Here is a 16,879-nt window from a genome sequence, read left to right on the forward strand (position 1 = left end):
AAATGTTATGTACCATAAGGAAGGGTTCATTAGAGATTAGCATGGCTTTCACGATAAACCTTGCCCCGATGGCTTTGGTGCACAGCACTTACGGTACACGCACGAAGGCTTGATTATTCATGAAGGTTATAGTTTCTGCCCCTGAACCGATTGAGGATGTCGTCCTGCAGTCAGCAGTCACGACACTCCAGGGCGAGTGAGGAGCACGCGTAGGAGGAGGCCCAGCTGCGGTAAATGAATGTACTTTGGGAGCTGTTCATGACAAGTTGACTCAATGCGCGAAATACAGCTTTAAATTTTTTTGGTCTTGTTCATGCAGTAAACATCCACCACTGGCGGTTTGTCACCTCGTGTGGCGTCCCCCTCTTACACTTCGCGTAACATGCTTTCGAGTTACTGAATATGAAGTCGCAAAGAACAAAAAGTGAGGTATCCAATGTTACAATCAACCTCCAGCGATAAGACGATGGCGAAATTGCTCTAACAAGCTAAAAATTTCAGTCGAATGGTGTTTATCGAGTGAGAATATGTCAGCGCATATTCATGACATCACCACGTTTGACTGGCTTAAGTGGAAATCACTAAAAATTTAATAATACCACATCGTATTTCAGACGCATTTTAGGCGTGCTGCATCTCTTTCAAATTCAGAGCATGCAGGAAGATTGAATTGTTTTTCATGCAGTTACCGTTTAAAAGAACGACGTGCTCCTCACAGAGCATCGCGGAGAGTGAAAAAAACACAGCGAAGAAAATGCGTACATTAGAATGCAACATTAAAAATGCGTCAACGCCTGCGACCCTTTCGGGAATCAATAGCATGAAAGCCTACAAGAAAAAAGAGAGGTAGGCCTGGATATTATCTGGCTAGAAGCTTTTCGCAATATAGGAGGCATCTTACGACCTGCATGAATGCCGCAGATATACTCGTTCTCTTGTCGATCTTAACTAATTTGAAGCAGCTTAACCCTTTACGCAGCCTTCACGTGCGATCTTACATTCAATCACACAGGCAGCGAGTGTCGAGGATGGCAATCAAGCCGGCAAGCTGCATCCACGTCCGCGTTCTCGATGCCATTTTCCCATATTCACCCTCAGCCTGCAGCGTCAGTTCAGTTCATAGGTCAGCTCATATTCCTTGGGAATCATTCTTTACATAGTTCGATGCTGTAAGCGCAATATATGGATCGTCCACTTCGTTCGCATAGGAAGACGCTTTATCTCGGGCCTAACTCCGATGCCGCCAACTCAAATACATGTATAGCGCAGAAATGATCTGATGAGACAACCTCAAAACCAATTTGAATTATCTGTGTTGCAGATAATTGGCCCGAGACATTTAAGTTCAGGCGACTTTGACAAGAAAAATTTTGTATTAGGATGTCCCATTTTTTCACAATAATTTCCGAAAATTTAAAAGTTACAAAAAGTGAAGGACGAAAAAAACGGATATCGCAGTGCAGGACACGACATCTGCGAGAGCGTAGAAACTGGAAAATTTAATATAGCAGTTTAGCGCTTACATGAATTTGTTACAAAATGGCGTGTTTAAGAGTGTTGTACAACACATACATTTTGTCCGTTATATCTAAAATTAGATCCAGTTGACAGAATTGTCATAACAGTTTTCATTGATGAGTTGTAGAGTTGTAATCCTTATACTTTCATTTTTTAAAATATTGTATTGTTTATAATTAATGAAAAAATCGCTGCCTAATCAAAAAATCTGCTTACACGAGATTTAAACTTTTTCCTTAAAATGTAACAAACCTAATCCAATTCTATTGAGCCCCCACAGAGAAAAATGATTTCTCCGTCTCTATGTGTTGAGATAGGAGCTCCCGAGCTGCAGCTTCCTCTTAATAGACTGCCCACGCTTGTTACCTGACTGGATAACCCGTTATATGCATATTGCTTTGGGTAATCACATCCTTAGCATTTCCTTAAGTAACCGTGTTATCTAGCAAGCTTTAGCCAAATTCTAACGCTGCCATTGGCGGTGTAATTTTTTTTTTTTGAATGAAAGCCCCAAAGTAGCATTCATGACTTCATAAACAGATAACCATGTTTTTTCGCCAAGAAATTTTTTTTCACATAACCTATTCTGACTACTTCGCCTGGACGAGAATTCTTGAGTTGAGGGCCTCAAAAGCCTGGTGATGAAACGTCAACTATTTTGCAGACTACTACATACTAATTTAACCCTTTCGCTTTGTAGTTCAACCATTCATCGTAAGTCATCTTCAGCTTTGCTCAATCGCATGTTGCATCATTTGCAGATGTCTATCATCTGCAAATGAGGTCAGTGATATATGCCACGTTAACCTTTACACGCATATAACCCACCCTCCCTAATCAAGCATCCTAAATACTTCCAACAAGAACGCAGCGAACAACAATAATGCAACTCCAAGCTTGACACCCATCTTCCCCTGTATATTTATATTCACTCGTGAAGAATTGTGCATGTAGAATCCGTTTAGATCTGTGTTTCACATATAATCAGTCACAGTCTTCAACGTTCATTGACGGACAAGATTAGACTAAACGACAGTATTGGTCCTTCGCTTCTTAGGCTTTTTCATACTCCCGCCCCCCCCCCGCCCCTCGTAAGTGGAACATAGTCATTTGCCACAGATATCAGCTGCTACCAAAAAGCTATTTCAGGTCGTCCATGAACGGTCAACAAACCAGTAGTTCCTCTTGCATAGACAGTCCGTTTTCTAGCACTTCTAAAAAAAGAGAGAATAAGCGTGAAGCGCAGGTCTATGTGTTCGCAGTATTCCACTTTACAAGTTCCTGCGAAAAAGCACCACTTGTTCAGAAATGATAATGAAGAAGAAACTAACCGGAATTGCATTCTAGTTACTGTCTCTCTAGGCTTCCCGAAGAGGCGATTTTTCTGATACGCGCAGACTTAGTGAAAAGACACGCCCGAGAATGAGAGATTCCCCGAAGCACGTTTTGGAAGCAGCAAAACAAAGAAGTGCAGGCAGTGAAGCGCGAGGCCATTGCCGGCGGTGTGATTGCCACCTGGCCATATCACGCCTACTTAGGCGAAGTCAGGAGGCGGTGAGTTCCTTGACGTTACGCAACCCGTTGGAAGAGCGGTCCCAGGGCGATTCTAGGAATAGTGGACCATCAGCGGCAACCGAGGACCTTGAAAGAAGAGCTGCTTCTGGTCTGCCAGCTGCCGCCGCCGCGAGGCCGCCTTATGGAGGGAGAGAGTGTTGTGGAGAGAGAATGCCGGGAAAGCCACGGTGGGCAAGGCGCCCAATGGCCTGCCAGCAGCCAGGCTAGCCTGGATCCCAGCGCAGGCGGCCGCCGCGGCGCCTATAAAAGCGGCGTAGCCGCGGGTGTTCGGTCAGCTTCTCTCCACTATCAGCCCAGCGGAGCGACGTACGCAAACATGGTGGCTTTCAAGGCAGCCCTCATCCTCTGTGCGCTCATCCTTCCGACCTACGCCCAGACTGCAGGGGCCGAGCCTCCGCGCCCGGTAAGGACCCGGTGGCCGAACCATGTGTGTCGGTGTCACTTGTGCACGTGTATGCATGATTGTAGAGGAACCCCTGTGAACGATGTCTCCTGTCCGCGGCTGTTGCGAGCCAGCAGGGAGACGTTGGTCCCACTTCAGGGTGCCATATATCGAGAGGCATGGCATTCTGTGGAGAGATTCAGACATCTCAAAGCAGGATCCTTACTCACGGAGATTGTAGATGGCTCACAGCACTTTAACGGACAACTGCCGATCCTGCATTGTGTCGACGGACACTCCTTAGGCCTCTTTCGAATAATCTAGGTCGCGGAAAATATACGGCATACCGCTTCCATTGGTTCCGTGAGAGCTTTAATTAAAGTCTTCTGTACAAATCACTTGTCTGCTCTGGTGAGCAACCTTTAGCACCGTCCTCTCAGCTCCGAACTACATCTACGACTCCCGGTGACTTGTCATTTGTATCCAGCTCTATCTTAGAAAAAAAAAAGAGTTGATAGCCGCGCTCGATGGTCCTTGATCGGACGCTTTTTAAGATCTTTTGTATATATTGTTTTTATGGGCTACCGTACTTCGAGCCCAACATTATTACAAGGCATCTCATAACATATCAGCACGACTAGTGAAAGCATCAAATTAGCCACCATAAATGCAAGCGATTTTTTCATACCTCAACTAAAGAAAGGGTTCAAATTAGCATAACTTTAGAGTTTATACTGCAGATTCATGTAGGGCTAGCGCGTTTGCTGCTGTTATGCACGGACAGTTTCAGCGTGGAACACATGACAGCAGGGTTATGTGCTATTATAAAATGGAAAACCACACCTCCAGAAAAGCTGGTTGGCGTGCCAACTAAATGGGGAATAGGGTGTCAATGCTGTGAATTTTCAGCTTTCGCAGCAGTCACGGGCTGCCTAGATGTTGAGAGAGCATGTGGAGATGGCATGGTTGGGGTTTAACTGCGGCATGACACCAGCAGTGGCGCTCAGTTCCGAAGAGCGCGCACTGCAGAAGAGACCTCCAAGTCCTTAAAGCAGTGAATTGCCGTGGCGCTGGCATGTCGGTTCACGTTTTCGCAAATAGGCAGTGTGTCGGCAAGCTCCGTCACCCAGCCTCTTCCATTCATCATTCAGCAGTTTTGACTGTGCGTCGAATGCAATCCGCTCCACTGACATGGTGCAGAGGATTAATCTGCGTTGATACTTTTGGCAAAGTTGTCATCTGTTCCCACAGAAGCGAGCGTCACATGTGAAATTGGCTGTAAAATAGCAAAGACACCGACTTCATGCTCCCCTCAATCGCCTCGGCAGCTGAGCGAAAATAGAGTCCACCTGCTGTGTGCAAGTTGGCAAACTGAGCGAAGCGGCTTGTCGGCTGAAATTGCCAATTGCGGGTAATTTCAACATCCGATCATTAAAATTTGCATAGTCGTAAACAACAAGGACATATAACGCTCAAGTCCTTGCTGCTTCGTAGCGGCTACGCTTGTTTATCCAATGGTTTCACGCCCTTGCCAGATTAAATGATTTTGCACAAGCATCAGCGCAGTAGCCATAAGAGAAATTGGGTGACCAGTGAACTGGTTCTGTGCGAACGTGCTTCGCAAATTCTGTCGTACATGTGATCTGTCAGATCGTGTGAGGAAGCAATTCAGGGATGTAAGCATAACTTCCTGGACCGAGGAGGACGGCCGACGCAGAGTGACGCCGCGGAGTAACTAAACAAGCGCCACATTGCGAATTTTTCACCTTTTCCGTAATCCGTCAAAGGTATCATGAGTAACTGGTAGTTTCTGGCCAGAAAGACGCCTGGGGCAAGACAGAACATGTGCGCCACCATTCGGAGAACTATTCGGACCCAACAGTGTGTCTATGTAGGCGCTGGAGTTACAAATTCAATACCTAGTGCTGCGAAATTATAGTGTCGTTCACTGAGACTCTAGGACGCTGCAAGGTCAAACCATGGACAATTTGGTGTATGGACACTTCCGCGAAAAAAGGCTGATCAGAACTAGTTTGTCAAGAGCTACGATGCTAGGTTTAACGTGATGGTTATGTTTAACGTGATGGTTATGAGAACAGGTTAAAGTGCGACTAATTTCTGACAACTAGCCGAGTCTGTAGCGAACATGATAAATGTACTCGATTCATTGTAGGATGGAAATTGAAATGCTCCATTGTTCTGCAGCACTTCGGAGCGCACGGGCTGTGCTCTACTGTGCTACGTGGTACGACAACCCAAGTTCGGGCGCCTCAATTATTTCCACATCGAAGAAAGTGGAGAGCTAACTTGAGAACAATGATAGAGCGATAGATATATGCGAGAAGGTCGAGCCGGAAAGCGCCCCGCACGAGACGGCTCGGCTTCGACCAGACGAACGGGTTAGTCTATATTTAGTTACCCGCGACGTGGCCGTACCGCAGCAGCATTCGGCGGCGGTGGCTGCCACTCGGAGGAGTCAGAAACCAGTTCCCACGTAGCGATTACCCAACTCTTTCGCCTCTCTTGGCGATCCGGTCGAACGCCCAGACCCTACTTTTTTTAATGGGGTTACGCCTATTCATGGTCAGTTCTCGAGAGTGCAGGGAGAAAAGGGTCAACCTCTGTGCTAACCCATAAGGGCCGCCGCAGCAACTCGCTCAGATGTCATCAGCGGCTAGCTGGCGACGAGATTGTGCTCGCTCTATGCACACTGCCGAGGAGACTGACCTTACATCATTTGAATACCTTGGCAGGCACCTGCTGATGACCGAGCATACAGTCGCATTGGGCTTCCTATTTCAGCCATTTAAGGGAGCGTTTTTCGCGGGGACTCCGGTTCGCATCACTTGACGCTCCAACTGACGTTCTAGAGGATGTTTTCTTTTTTGTAATTATAGCACCAATAGCCGTCTACCAGCACAGCCGTGCATTACGTACTATGCGTGGGAAATAGGAATAGATGAGGTTGGCGGGAAACAAAGCGAGGTACTTGAAAAGGCCCTGTCATGAACGCTGCTCTCAGAAGGCGCCCCAGTTGAAGTCAGCCTTCGTGCGCACATTTCAGCGACACCGCATCATGAGTAGTTGATTCTGGCAGGAAAAAATACCAACGCTGAATGGTGTATGTGAAATGCTTCAAAGTGTTTGAACCCTGCTTTTTTCATAGACTTGAAAGACAACATGCACTGTCTTTGTCCGCAGTTTTCTCCTGCCTTGTACTCCCAGGCCTAACTTTTGTGTAGTACTATAGTTTATCGTTATTGTGCTAGGTACTCACTAACGGGCTCGAGGTGGACATTTAATAGTAACGAAGACGCAAATTGACACGAAAAAGCCCAATTTGGGTGTTCGTCCCCATTCAGTGTCCATCTTCTCCCATTTAGTGTGTACTGTGCATAGCGCAACAACAGTAAACGTACACCATCTAGCCCAATTCATCGCACTGATTAATTGAAGGTGTTACTGAGCCCAGAAAAACGTGCTGCTATTTGTGTTCCCTTATGTCTACATTTAGGTGCATTGTTCTCTTTAACTGCGCGTGGTTACGAGGAGGTCACATCGACCTTAACCCGCATGTTATGCCGTCCAGAGCAATTAGCAAAGTGAGCAGACAATTTCCATGCTCGTGCGAGCAGGTATTTCGTCACCCAGTCGCAGACGCTCTACATGTAGCCCGAAGAGAGCAGCGAGGTGAAATCAGCGAATGGCGCATTCCGCACAGTTAGCCGCCAAGCGTTCCGCTTCGTGATCCACATTTTGAGAAGCGAGAAGAAGACGACAGGGCACTGATGCTATCTCCCACCGGCGCTTTTTCTCTCGTCTTTTTTACTTTTGGGAAGACCGGTTTCGACAGCGGCGGCCGACAACGGGAGCACAGGGTCTCTTTTTCTCCGATATACCGCGACCGGCTTCTTTTTCCTCGAAGCGACGGCGGCACGTCAGACGTGACGTGGAACCAGGAAAGAATAAGATAGACCCAGTACTGTTTATCCGGCAAGGGTGCGCAGTCGCAGTAAGGGCTTTCCGTTACCGCTCCTATGCTTTCGCGAGAGAAGCCTGGTCGTATAGCACAATTGTTGTCCGCGCTTCAAAGTGCCACTGGCGGAATCTTCCAAGCCTGCACTGTCACCCTGAAATGAAATATTTCTGAGACATAATATAGGCCTTTACCACATAAGCCTATCACAGAGTTAGGCTATCGGGATAAAACAGCAACAACACTGTGGCCGAAAGTGGTGGCATGAGCCGCCAACGCTTACCCGTCGCCATGTGAGTGGCTTGATTTGGTTCAGGCAGAATACACAATTCTGTGCTCGTGGCAACCGCAAAAATACTCACTGCGAACAGAAACAAATCAAACCGGCGAAAGTCGCAGGCATTTATCGCATGAATTGTGAAAACTGAAAGGCCTATGACCGCCCACAAACGCACAAACCTGTGCGTTCACCAATACCTGGATGAACTGCTCGTGGAAAATTGGCATGAACGTGTTCGGAGGAAACGCTGGGTCGAGTTTTCATGGCTGAGGCGGGCTTTGACGACAACGCTGCATCAGAAAAGGTACCGCAGGAAGGGAATGCTTTGGGAACGAGCAATGACGTGCTTTCGCTGTTGAATCACCAGGGTCAGTTCAGAAGCCAAATATCCCAGCTATTTCTGTTTTGCCTAAAACATGATTACAAAAACGGCGCCGAATAAAACAAACACACGAAGAAGGGAAACACGAGACAGCACGTAGGCGCACTAACAACTGCTGTCTCGTGTTTCCCTTCTTCGTGTGTTTGTTTTATTCGGCGCCGTTTTTGTAATCATGCTTAACCTACTAGCCCACCAACACATGCTCAGTGCCTAAAACAGTTGCACAGCTGTCAATCGCTTACGCATGATCATTGCGTAGACTGATGGCCTGTATGCTTATTTTGATATGTAGTAGGATATTTTGCCAGACTCTGGGAACAGGTGTGACATTGTGCGCGACCAGCACTCGTTTTTGTGCTTGCACAGAGTGTGCGCAAGAAATGCTGAGATGAGTCTGTTCAACTTGAGGGTGCATACCTATTGTGACACATTTTGTCGCGGCTCCCTAGATCTGGGTCGATGGCTGTGGCCCGATGCGCTGACGCTGCGATGACACCGATCGTCGAGCAGCCTCTAATGACCTCCTGCGCTAATGGCGCAGTTCTGCTTCCGTGAGAGCTCTAATGAACACGTTTGTTTCGAATGCTTTCGGTTGACCCTTTTAACTGCAACATTGCACGAGGCATTGTGTAGATGCCGAGCACCTGCTTTACTTTTGACATTTTGCAACATCGCTAGTATGTGTTTTTTTCCTTTTTATGTCACAATAAAGGCGTTCCTTTCCTCTTCTCGCAGGAGATCAACTGGGGAAAGTGCCCCCAGCTGCAACCATCGAAGGAAGAAAGAGTAAGTACACGTTCTCGCCGAGGCAGCAGCCAGGGTCGCTACACCGAGCGCAAGCCCTGTGGGCTGCCACAAGGGCACAAGTGCTTTCCGCGCGATTACCGCGCGCCCTGGAGCGCACCCAAGGCGGCGGGACAACCTTTTCCGCCCACTTGCACATTTCGCAGTCGCGGGGGGACCATACGGCCCTCCCCCGCTCTACAGAAAGCGAGTTGATTGCCTACTTGTATTACGAGAGAGAGACGAGCAACCAAGCGCGTCGCCAACGTCAGCTTCGCGACCAGGCAGCGCCAAGAGAAATCGGAGCGGAAACAATTAGCGGCCAAGGATGTGCGTGGTAGTCAACCGCAATCGTGGCGGAGTCCTTGGCAGGCGAGGACTGGCGGCCACCTACTGAACGAGACTCTGCGGCCCTTTTGCCCGCGAGTTCCGTGTTTATGCATACATTTCTATTTGCATGCAAGTGCCGCGAGATGTCCGCACACGTTGTGCTTAGAGTCGTTAATTTTACTAATTCTCCTGGAATGAACAATTATAGCGGCACGGGGAAAGTAGACCATGTTCCAAGATCGATGTGCTTACACGATTTCTTCTACAACAAAAGCAGCACAAGTGTTGTGTTGTAGTTGTGTGGCGGAAATGAATGTGCGTTCTCATTAGAATTTGTTTCTCTTTATTCTTTCGCACAAACAGCAACAAAAGGCCCTAGTCATTGACACTTGCCTCGAGAAGGTGCCCCTCCCCGACGTTGAGCACGCCAACGAGGTGAGTCTCTCCGCTCTGCCGTTCGCTTAATTTAGTCGAGCGTGGCACTGGAGTGATGCTTCCTAGGTAACGGACGTGTCGCGTCGAAATATGAACAGAAGGCCACAGCACCACCTATCGTATTTGACTGGCCTCTCAGAAGAGCACACATCTTACATAGACACGGCCATAAGGGTATGTTTCAAGTTGTGGCATTAGCAGGCATGCATTCAGGAGAGCTTTGCTAGAGCGTTCGATGTAAGTACCGCGAGTTGTAGCGCAGGCTATCTTTGTTCAGCTCCCAGTTTGCGGCTGCGTGGCTTCAAGTACAGAAATGTTCTCTTTGTCAACGTGCGCACATACAGATAATATTATTACTTGTATGAATGTATTGTGTAATAATCTGGGAGCGTCATAAGACTTATTGTAAACGATAGGGCCCTTAGTGGCCTCACCTCACAAGAGCTCAAACCCAATCACTTCCGGCTGCTAGACGAAACAATATTCCGCAAACCCTGGTTCTGAAACTAGGGCCCTTTGAGATGTTGCAATGGAAATTCGACTAAATTTCTTTTGATTTTTCTGCTCCACCTCCTAACGCGCCCAATGAAGACTTTGGGGTAGACACTGAGCAGCGTACCTGCACACATTTCGTACCACATAAAGTATGCATTTGATGCACATGCCCCCGGCAGTAGTGGTTTGGTAACCTCCGTGAATATGCACCTAATGTGCACCAATCATGACCAAAGGCGACTCGGTTTTTTCTTTTATTTTGGTGCAGGACAGAAACAGCCGCCGATCGTGAATCATTGCCAAAGGCACAACCTCATGGGCGAGGCAGAATGCCAGTAGAAGTTCATATAATATAAAAATCACGCTCACGTTTGCAAATAAAAAAACACTTAAAACACTTGAAGCTTCAATGGGAAAATAAAAGGCATGAAAGCAGAACGACATTCAGGCGCACTGCACGCGAACATTCGAAAGCTTTTCACACGTCACTCAGTATGCATGCACATTGGATTATCTAGGCCTGCGGGATAACGGTCTGCGCCTGGTATTGCGCTTGTACGCTGCTAGATGGCATCCTCAGAGCCTGCGCAATCGTCAGTGTTGTCCACATTTGTTACGGTACCTTCGCATCTTGGGTTTTTATTTGTTTTTGCTCATTTTTTGCACAGACCGTAATCCAGCAGCACCGTGAGGACGTCACCACCTGCGCTCTTCACAGCGAAGGATGGGTAAGTGAATTAGGCTAAACACGGATCCGCACTACATGGTGCGTTAAGACACCGATGCTGTATCACTGATTTTCCGGTGTGTGCAGTTCAACAAGAACGGCCAGTACCGCTTCGACCGTGCAAGGACCGAGATCTTGAACAAGAAGCTGGCCGCGGACGTCGAGCCCAAGGTGCTCGCTAAGCACGACGAGTGCAAGAAGGAGGCCGAGGAGAAATTCGCCCACCAGTTTGTGGCTCAGGTGCAGCTGTACCAGGCTTGCATGGATTACCACATCTCCCAGATTTGTGGCATCCAGATCCAGGGCGGGCCACAGGCTGGCGCGCCGGCCCATGGTTAGGTCTCGTGCCGAGCCCCCGACTGACTCTGAGGTAAGCGCTCTCTGGGGGGACGCTGTTTGACCCTCCTGCTATCTTTGCGTGCTATCTATGCATGCTATCTTTGCATGCTAGCTTTGCCATATTATCTCCCCTTTTTGGGTAAATGGGGTGCTGCATGACTTACTTTCATTACAGCATGCCGCACTGCTGTCATCAAGCTGAAAATACAGCGCTCCTTGCTTCTAGACAGACTATGTGCTGCAGTTCTGATGATTAAAACAGCAGGTGGATAACGGAAGCTAGTGAAATAAGCTCGCTTGAAGTAAACCATTGCCGTTTACCTTTCGATGTCGAGGCTTCGGTTATTGTAAACTATACCACGCTGCGCCTATGCCTGCGCGCTTTCTTTGGGCGCGGCCACTTGAAGAGTGTATATTATCAGAAGGGACTGACGCCTTTGCAGTATCGATTGTAACCTGCGTTGCCTGCCTGTTGAACTTATATTAGGAGCCTGCTCGAGTGTTCGTCTTCCGCAGAATACAAGAAGTTTGTGGCAGGCTAGCATGCAAAGTGCGGCTGCAGCAAAAGAAAGTTTGTACACGCTTCACCTAACAAGCACTGAGCATTAACGGACACGCTTCTATTATCGTAGGATACAAAAAATACTAAGACAAGGCTTTCAAGCATCAAACCAAGAAATAACCATCGAGAATTTAGCGCCAGGGGCTATCATTGGTGTGTGGTGAGAATGGCGTTCCGGTCTAAAAGGACCAGGCTGGGTAGAAGAAAGCAAAAAGAACAACATTCTGAGCACAAACGTCGCCTATAAATAAGCAACGCGTACACCGTATACACCGGAATACCCATCGGCCATTGACAGATGTGTTGAAAAGGAAGCGAACTTTGTTTATGCTCTGTTCGCGGGTTTCTTTGACACCATTCGGCCGCGTTTATTGATAGAGCGGGCGAAAACAGCGTCTCACAGATGGTGCCTTTAAGGCCCACGGCTGTGAACGTTTTTATGACCAAGAGTGGTCAAAGAAACACACGAAAATCCTGAATGACCTTTAGCGGCCTCGTCTCATAAGAGCCCAAACACGATCACTGCCGGCTGCTAGGCGTAGCATATTCCGCGAATCCTGGTGCTGCAACTAAGGCTCCTTGAGCAGGGGATGATTCGCGAAATGCGAGATAAAAAAGGGCAAGAAAAAAATGCTGCGAGGTCTATACTAAGAGACCGGTAAACGCCGCCCGAGTGTAGGCGCACGTACTCACTAAATTGCTTGCCGCATACTCATTGGGTGAGCGAGCATGACGGTCCCAAGGAATAGATGCTGTAAAATCGCAGCTGTCAAGCGCAATTCTTGGCTCTCTTTTTGAACTCTCAATCTTTAGCCTTTCTTAATTATATTTTCCGCAGTACTTGTCAGGCCGAGCACGCACAATCTCTCATCCACCAAAAAGCGTCGGCGTGTGTGCTCCCGACCTGATTTTTCTCCCTCTCTTTGCAGTTCTCAAAGCAACGTTGTGATCTAAATCAGCCCCGTGAATCGTCAGCCTGGGCTCTTCAGTCATTTCCTCGTTTATGCCGACTTCCTGCTGAACCGCGACGGTCCTCTGGGTTTCTGTTTCTCTCACTTCGGACGCCAGCTTCCTTCTTCCTACTCGGCGTCACAACCAAAGGGGAAATGGCGCTCTGGAAGAAAGCAACCGAAAAGCCAATACGGACAAAGGAAGAGCAACAGTACACTATGCCGAAAAGAAAAATACAGAAAGCCTGTAAGCTCAACAGTCGTAAATAAAGAAGCCATTAATTTCCCCAGTTGCAGAGCCTGTACGCAAACGCGTTTCCTGTTGTGAGCGCATCATTTCTGGCCGGTGAAGTGTGCCAGCGGCTATAGAACCCGAGAGAGGCCGCAGTTGTGCGTCCAACGCTTTTCTAAGACGCCTTGACAACGCCTTGAACGAGCATTGTACGTACGGGCACCCACAGCTTGCGAGCAATCATGCTTTGGTAGGCCGACCATAAGCCACTTGTTACGCACGATACAGGCTTGTGTTGTGTGGTCGCGTAATGCACCATGAAATGTGTCGTGCATAGAATGAGCCAACACAATCCGCAAACTGAAAAGAAAGGGGGACATTGGCAGTTCAAGATTGCGTTCGCAGCCAGAGCATCGGTGCATTTCACCATTCATATATGTGTGCGGCACACGTCCAGAAACTGCGACGTCCATCCGATAGAGCGCGCAGCACTCGCGCTGCGATCACATGGCCACAAACGTTTTTGTGAAGGCATTAATTACGCTTGATATTCGCAATTTTCCAAGCACAGCACGCAAATGTCGTCTGTGTCGCATGTGTGCAAGTTGCTGCTTGTTGCAGTCATAACGCAATCATTTGTCAAAAATGCACGCTCGTGACGTCCCAAAGCCGTTTAAAACTAGAAGTTTAGGCGAATCATTGCAGTGCACATCATTGATCCACCGTACTCGCACATTTGCCGCATAATGGGTGAAGACGGATAGCCATTGTGGGAAATCCGATGGCACAAACCACACGCTACGAGGACGCACAGTGCATTCTACCGAGGTTCAGTGGGTCCCGCGCCAAGGAGTCCTAGCATCACATTATGTTTTTGTCAAATGAAGGCCCTGAAGGGCTAAAGCATAGAAAAAGTACTGGTAAGGCTTAGAATGCTATTAATAATTTAATATAGTTGTTTTTCTGCAGTCACTTTTCATTTCATTGCCTAGGAGACAACAGCGTCGTTGCGTCCTGTCGCATAAAAGCCACTATGCTGAATGATTTAGGTGATCTGAGGCTCTGATACATCTTTTTCTTAAGTTTTGAGGTTCTCGAGCTTCATTTACCACAATGAATATTCGAAAATATTATGTCGGTACTACTTTAGCATAAGACTTCCAGCAGAATTCGATGAAATACAGTCTTCCTGAGGGAGATAGGGGCGCAGTCACTGCGCACGACACTCTCACCCCTCGCGTGAGGGAAGTACGAGCAGCGTCGGTCTCTTTTTCACTTCACTCTCTTCGTGTGATCAGCAGAAATTTCTAAATAGTACCATGTTTAATTTAATTATGGGGTTTTACGTGCCAAAACCACTTTCTGAATACGAGGCACGCCGTAGTGGAGGACTCCGGAAATTTCGACCACCTGGGGTTCTTTAACGTGCACCTAAATCTAAGCACACGGGTGTTTTCGCACTTCGCCCCCATCGAAATGCGGCTGCCGTCGCCTGGATTCGATCCCGCGGCCTCGTGCTCAGCAGCCTAATACCATAGCCACTGAGCAACCACGGCGGGTTAGTACCATCTTTAGGATCGGCTTACGAATGCCCTACTTTTTTTTGGGGGGGGGGGGGATAGGCCCACACTTGAACGTGTACTGACGTGAGGATTACTTTAAATATGTTTCTGGGGCTTTAGAAGCCGAACCTGGGGTCTGATTATTAGTTACGCCGTTAAGGCGTTCCCGGCGCAATGGTTACAATATTAGGCTTGTGTGCGACTCGAGTCCCTCGGCCGTCGGGCAATTTTATTGATTTATCTATTTTAAAAACTGGCACGCCAGCGCCAAGGGTGAATCAGATATAAAAAGGTTCAGACTTGCACTCCTAGGGTAGTGTATAGGCGGATGCGACATCTTGGTGGATGTGACAAGAGAGAGAGAAACAACTTTATTTTGCCACTGCAGGATAGGAAGTTAGGGCAGGTTGGCCTAGTGTGGCTCCCAGGTGGGGGCGACGTCTTGGGCCCACGAGACGAGTGCGAGTTGCGTTTTCTTGTCTTGCCTTGTCAGCAGCTGGTTCCAACCCTCTTCGGAGGGAACTGGCAGTAATGATCGTGGGGGAGGGTTACCCTCGCATCCCCAGAGAATGTGTGCCCGAGTGGCGAACACTCCATGGTCGCACTTAGTGCAGACGGGGTCGTAATCCCCTCCAGTGATTAAATAAAGTCTAGAATGACTGAGTATTGAATCGGTCTGCAGTCTGCGAAGCATGGTGGCTTGCGCTCGTTCGAGGTCGGGGTGGGGAGGCGGGTACACGCGTCTCGTCTCCTTATAGAAGTTTGTAATTTCAGCATAGGATTTGGGGGCCTCTGCGAGCGCATCTGGGTTCAAGGGGCCGGCCTCCCGGTTAGTTAGGCCTCGGGCTAAACGGTCGACCCCTTCGTTCCCAGAGTTCCCCGCGTGAGCAGGTACCCACACTAAGCTTATAGTTCTGTCGAGAGCGCAACCGCGGAGGATGTGTGCGGCGGGGAGACAGAGTGAGTTTTTTGAGAAATTTTGGCTGGCTTGTTTAGAGTCACTGAGAACCGTGCTTGCGCGGGGATCCGCGATGGCTAGCGCAATCGCAACCTCTTCGGCAGCGGTGGAGGAGTGTGTGCGCACTGTAGCGGCACTGATGAGAGTGGTGGATGGCGTCGCTACGCAGGCTACGTATGTGTTACAGTCGCATTTCGCCGCGTCCACGTACATGGCATGTTCGTCGGCGGAGTAGGTGACGTCTAAGGCTTGTGCTTTCAGTTGGCGGCGCCTATCCTGACGGCCGGGTAGCATATTCTTGGCCATGGGTCTGATGACTAGCCGACTGAAGACTCCAGTCGGGAGGGGAGCAGTGGGGTGGATATCAGCTGTAGGGTTGATATTAAGACGATTAAGAATGTAACGACCGTGTTCGGTGCGAGAAAGACGGTGTACCTATGCAGTCTTGTTTGCCTCTATCAGCTCTGTGAGGGTGTTGTATACTCCAAGCTGAAGGAGACTCTGTGTGCTGGCGGACTGGGGCAGTCCCATTGCCGCCTTGTACGCCGAGCGGATGATGCTATTTACCGCCTCTTCGTCTTTCCGGTGGAGGTGGTAATAAGGGAATGTGTAGACAATCCTACTAATGAGGTAGGCTTGTGTGAGGCGGCAGAGGTCGGTCTCCCGCATTCCCCTGCGGCGAGTGTCAATGCGGCGGATTAGGCCGTTGATTTGGTGGGCTGTGGTTCGGAGGCGTTGCATGGCTTCCGAGTTCTGCGTGTTGTTCTGAACCAGCATGCCTAACAAGCGGATGGTCGGTACGGGGTCTATGGGGTGGGTGGCAATGTGAAGCGTGATTGGCTCTTGAGGGTCGGGGACGGGTCGGCGAACACGTCTGTCTCATATAACTAACAGTTCAGACTTGGTGGGCGAACAAACGAGACCGTTTGCCTGTACGTAAGTGTGGACGGTGTCGATTGCCTGTTGAAGTGAATCTTGTATCTCCCCGTCCGAGCCAGTGTTTGTTCAGAGGGTAATATCGTCGGCGTATATTGAGTGCTTAATGTGGGGTATGGTGTCGAGAAGTGTGGGAAGGCCCCGCATAGTAATGTTGAATAGGAACGGGGACAAAACAGCCCCCTGTGGTGTTCCCCGGGTGCCAATGGTGACTTTGTCACTGCAGAGGTCTCCAATGTGGAGCTCAGCAGTGCGGTTGTAAAGAAAGTTGGCAATGTAGTTGTAGGTGCGAGTGCCTACATTCATCTGCGAGAGGTTGGTCAGTTTAGAAGCGTGCGACACGTTGTCGAACGCTTTACTAACGTCGAGGCCGAGAATGGTGCGTGTCGCCCGGATGGGACCCGGGTCGAGTATCTCGTGTTGTATCTGCCACATGATGTCCTGGGCAGAGAGTCCA

At 48.8% G+C, this 16,879-nt stretch overlaps 1 protein-coding gene across 1 annotated transcript; it reads left to right on the plus strand.

Moving 5' to 3' along the window:
• Positions 1 to 3,336: 3,336 nt before the first annotated feature.
• LOC135909919 (uncharacterized) lies at positions 3,337 to 13,024 on the plus strand. The gene is made up of 6 exons (XM_065441933.1): positions 3,337 to 3,496; positions 8,849 to 8,899; positions 9,590 to 9,661; positions 10,825 to 10,884; positions 10,971 to 11,253; positions 12,714 to 13,024. The coding sequence occupies exons 1-5, from the start codon at positions 3,410 to 3,412 to the stop codon at positions 11,220 to 11,222; spliced, it is 522 nt and encodes a 173-aa protein (XP_065298005.1). The 5' UTR covers positions 3,337 to 3,409; the 3' UTR covers positions 11,223 to 11,253; positions 12,714 to 13,024.
• The last annotated feature ends 3,855 nt before the right edge of the window (positions 13,025 to 16,879 follow it).

The sequence above is a fragment of the Dermacentor albipictus genome, unplaced genomic scaffold (genome assembly GCF_038994185.2).
Source record: "Dermacentor albipictus isolate Rhodes 1998 colony unplaced genomic scaffold, USDA_Dalb.pri_finalv2 scaffold_31, whole genome shotgun sequence".
NCBI lineage: Eukaryota > Metazoa > Arthropoda > Arachnida > Ixodida > Ixodidae > Dermacentor > Dermacentor albipictus.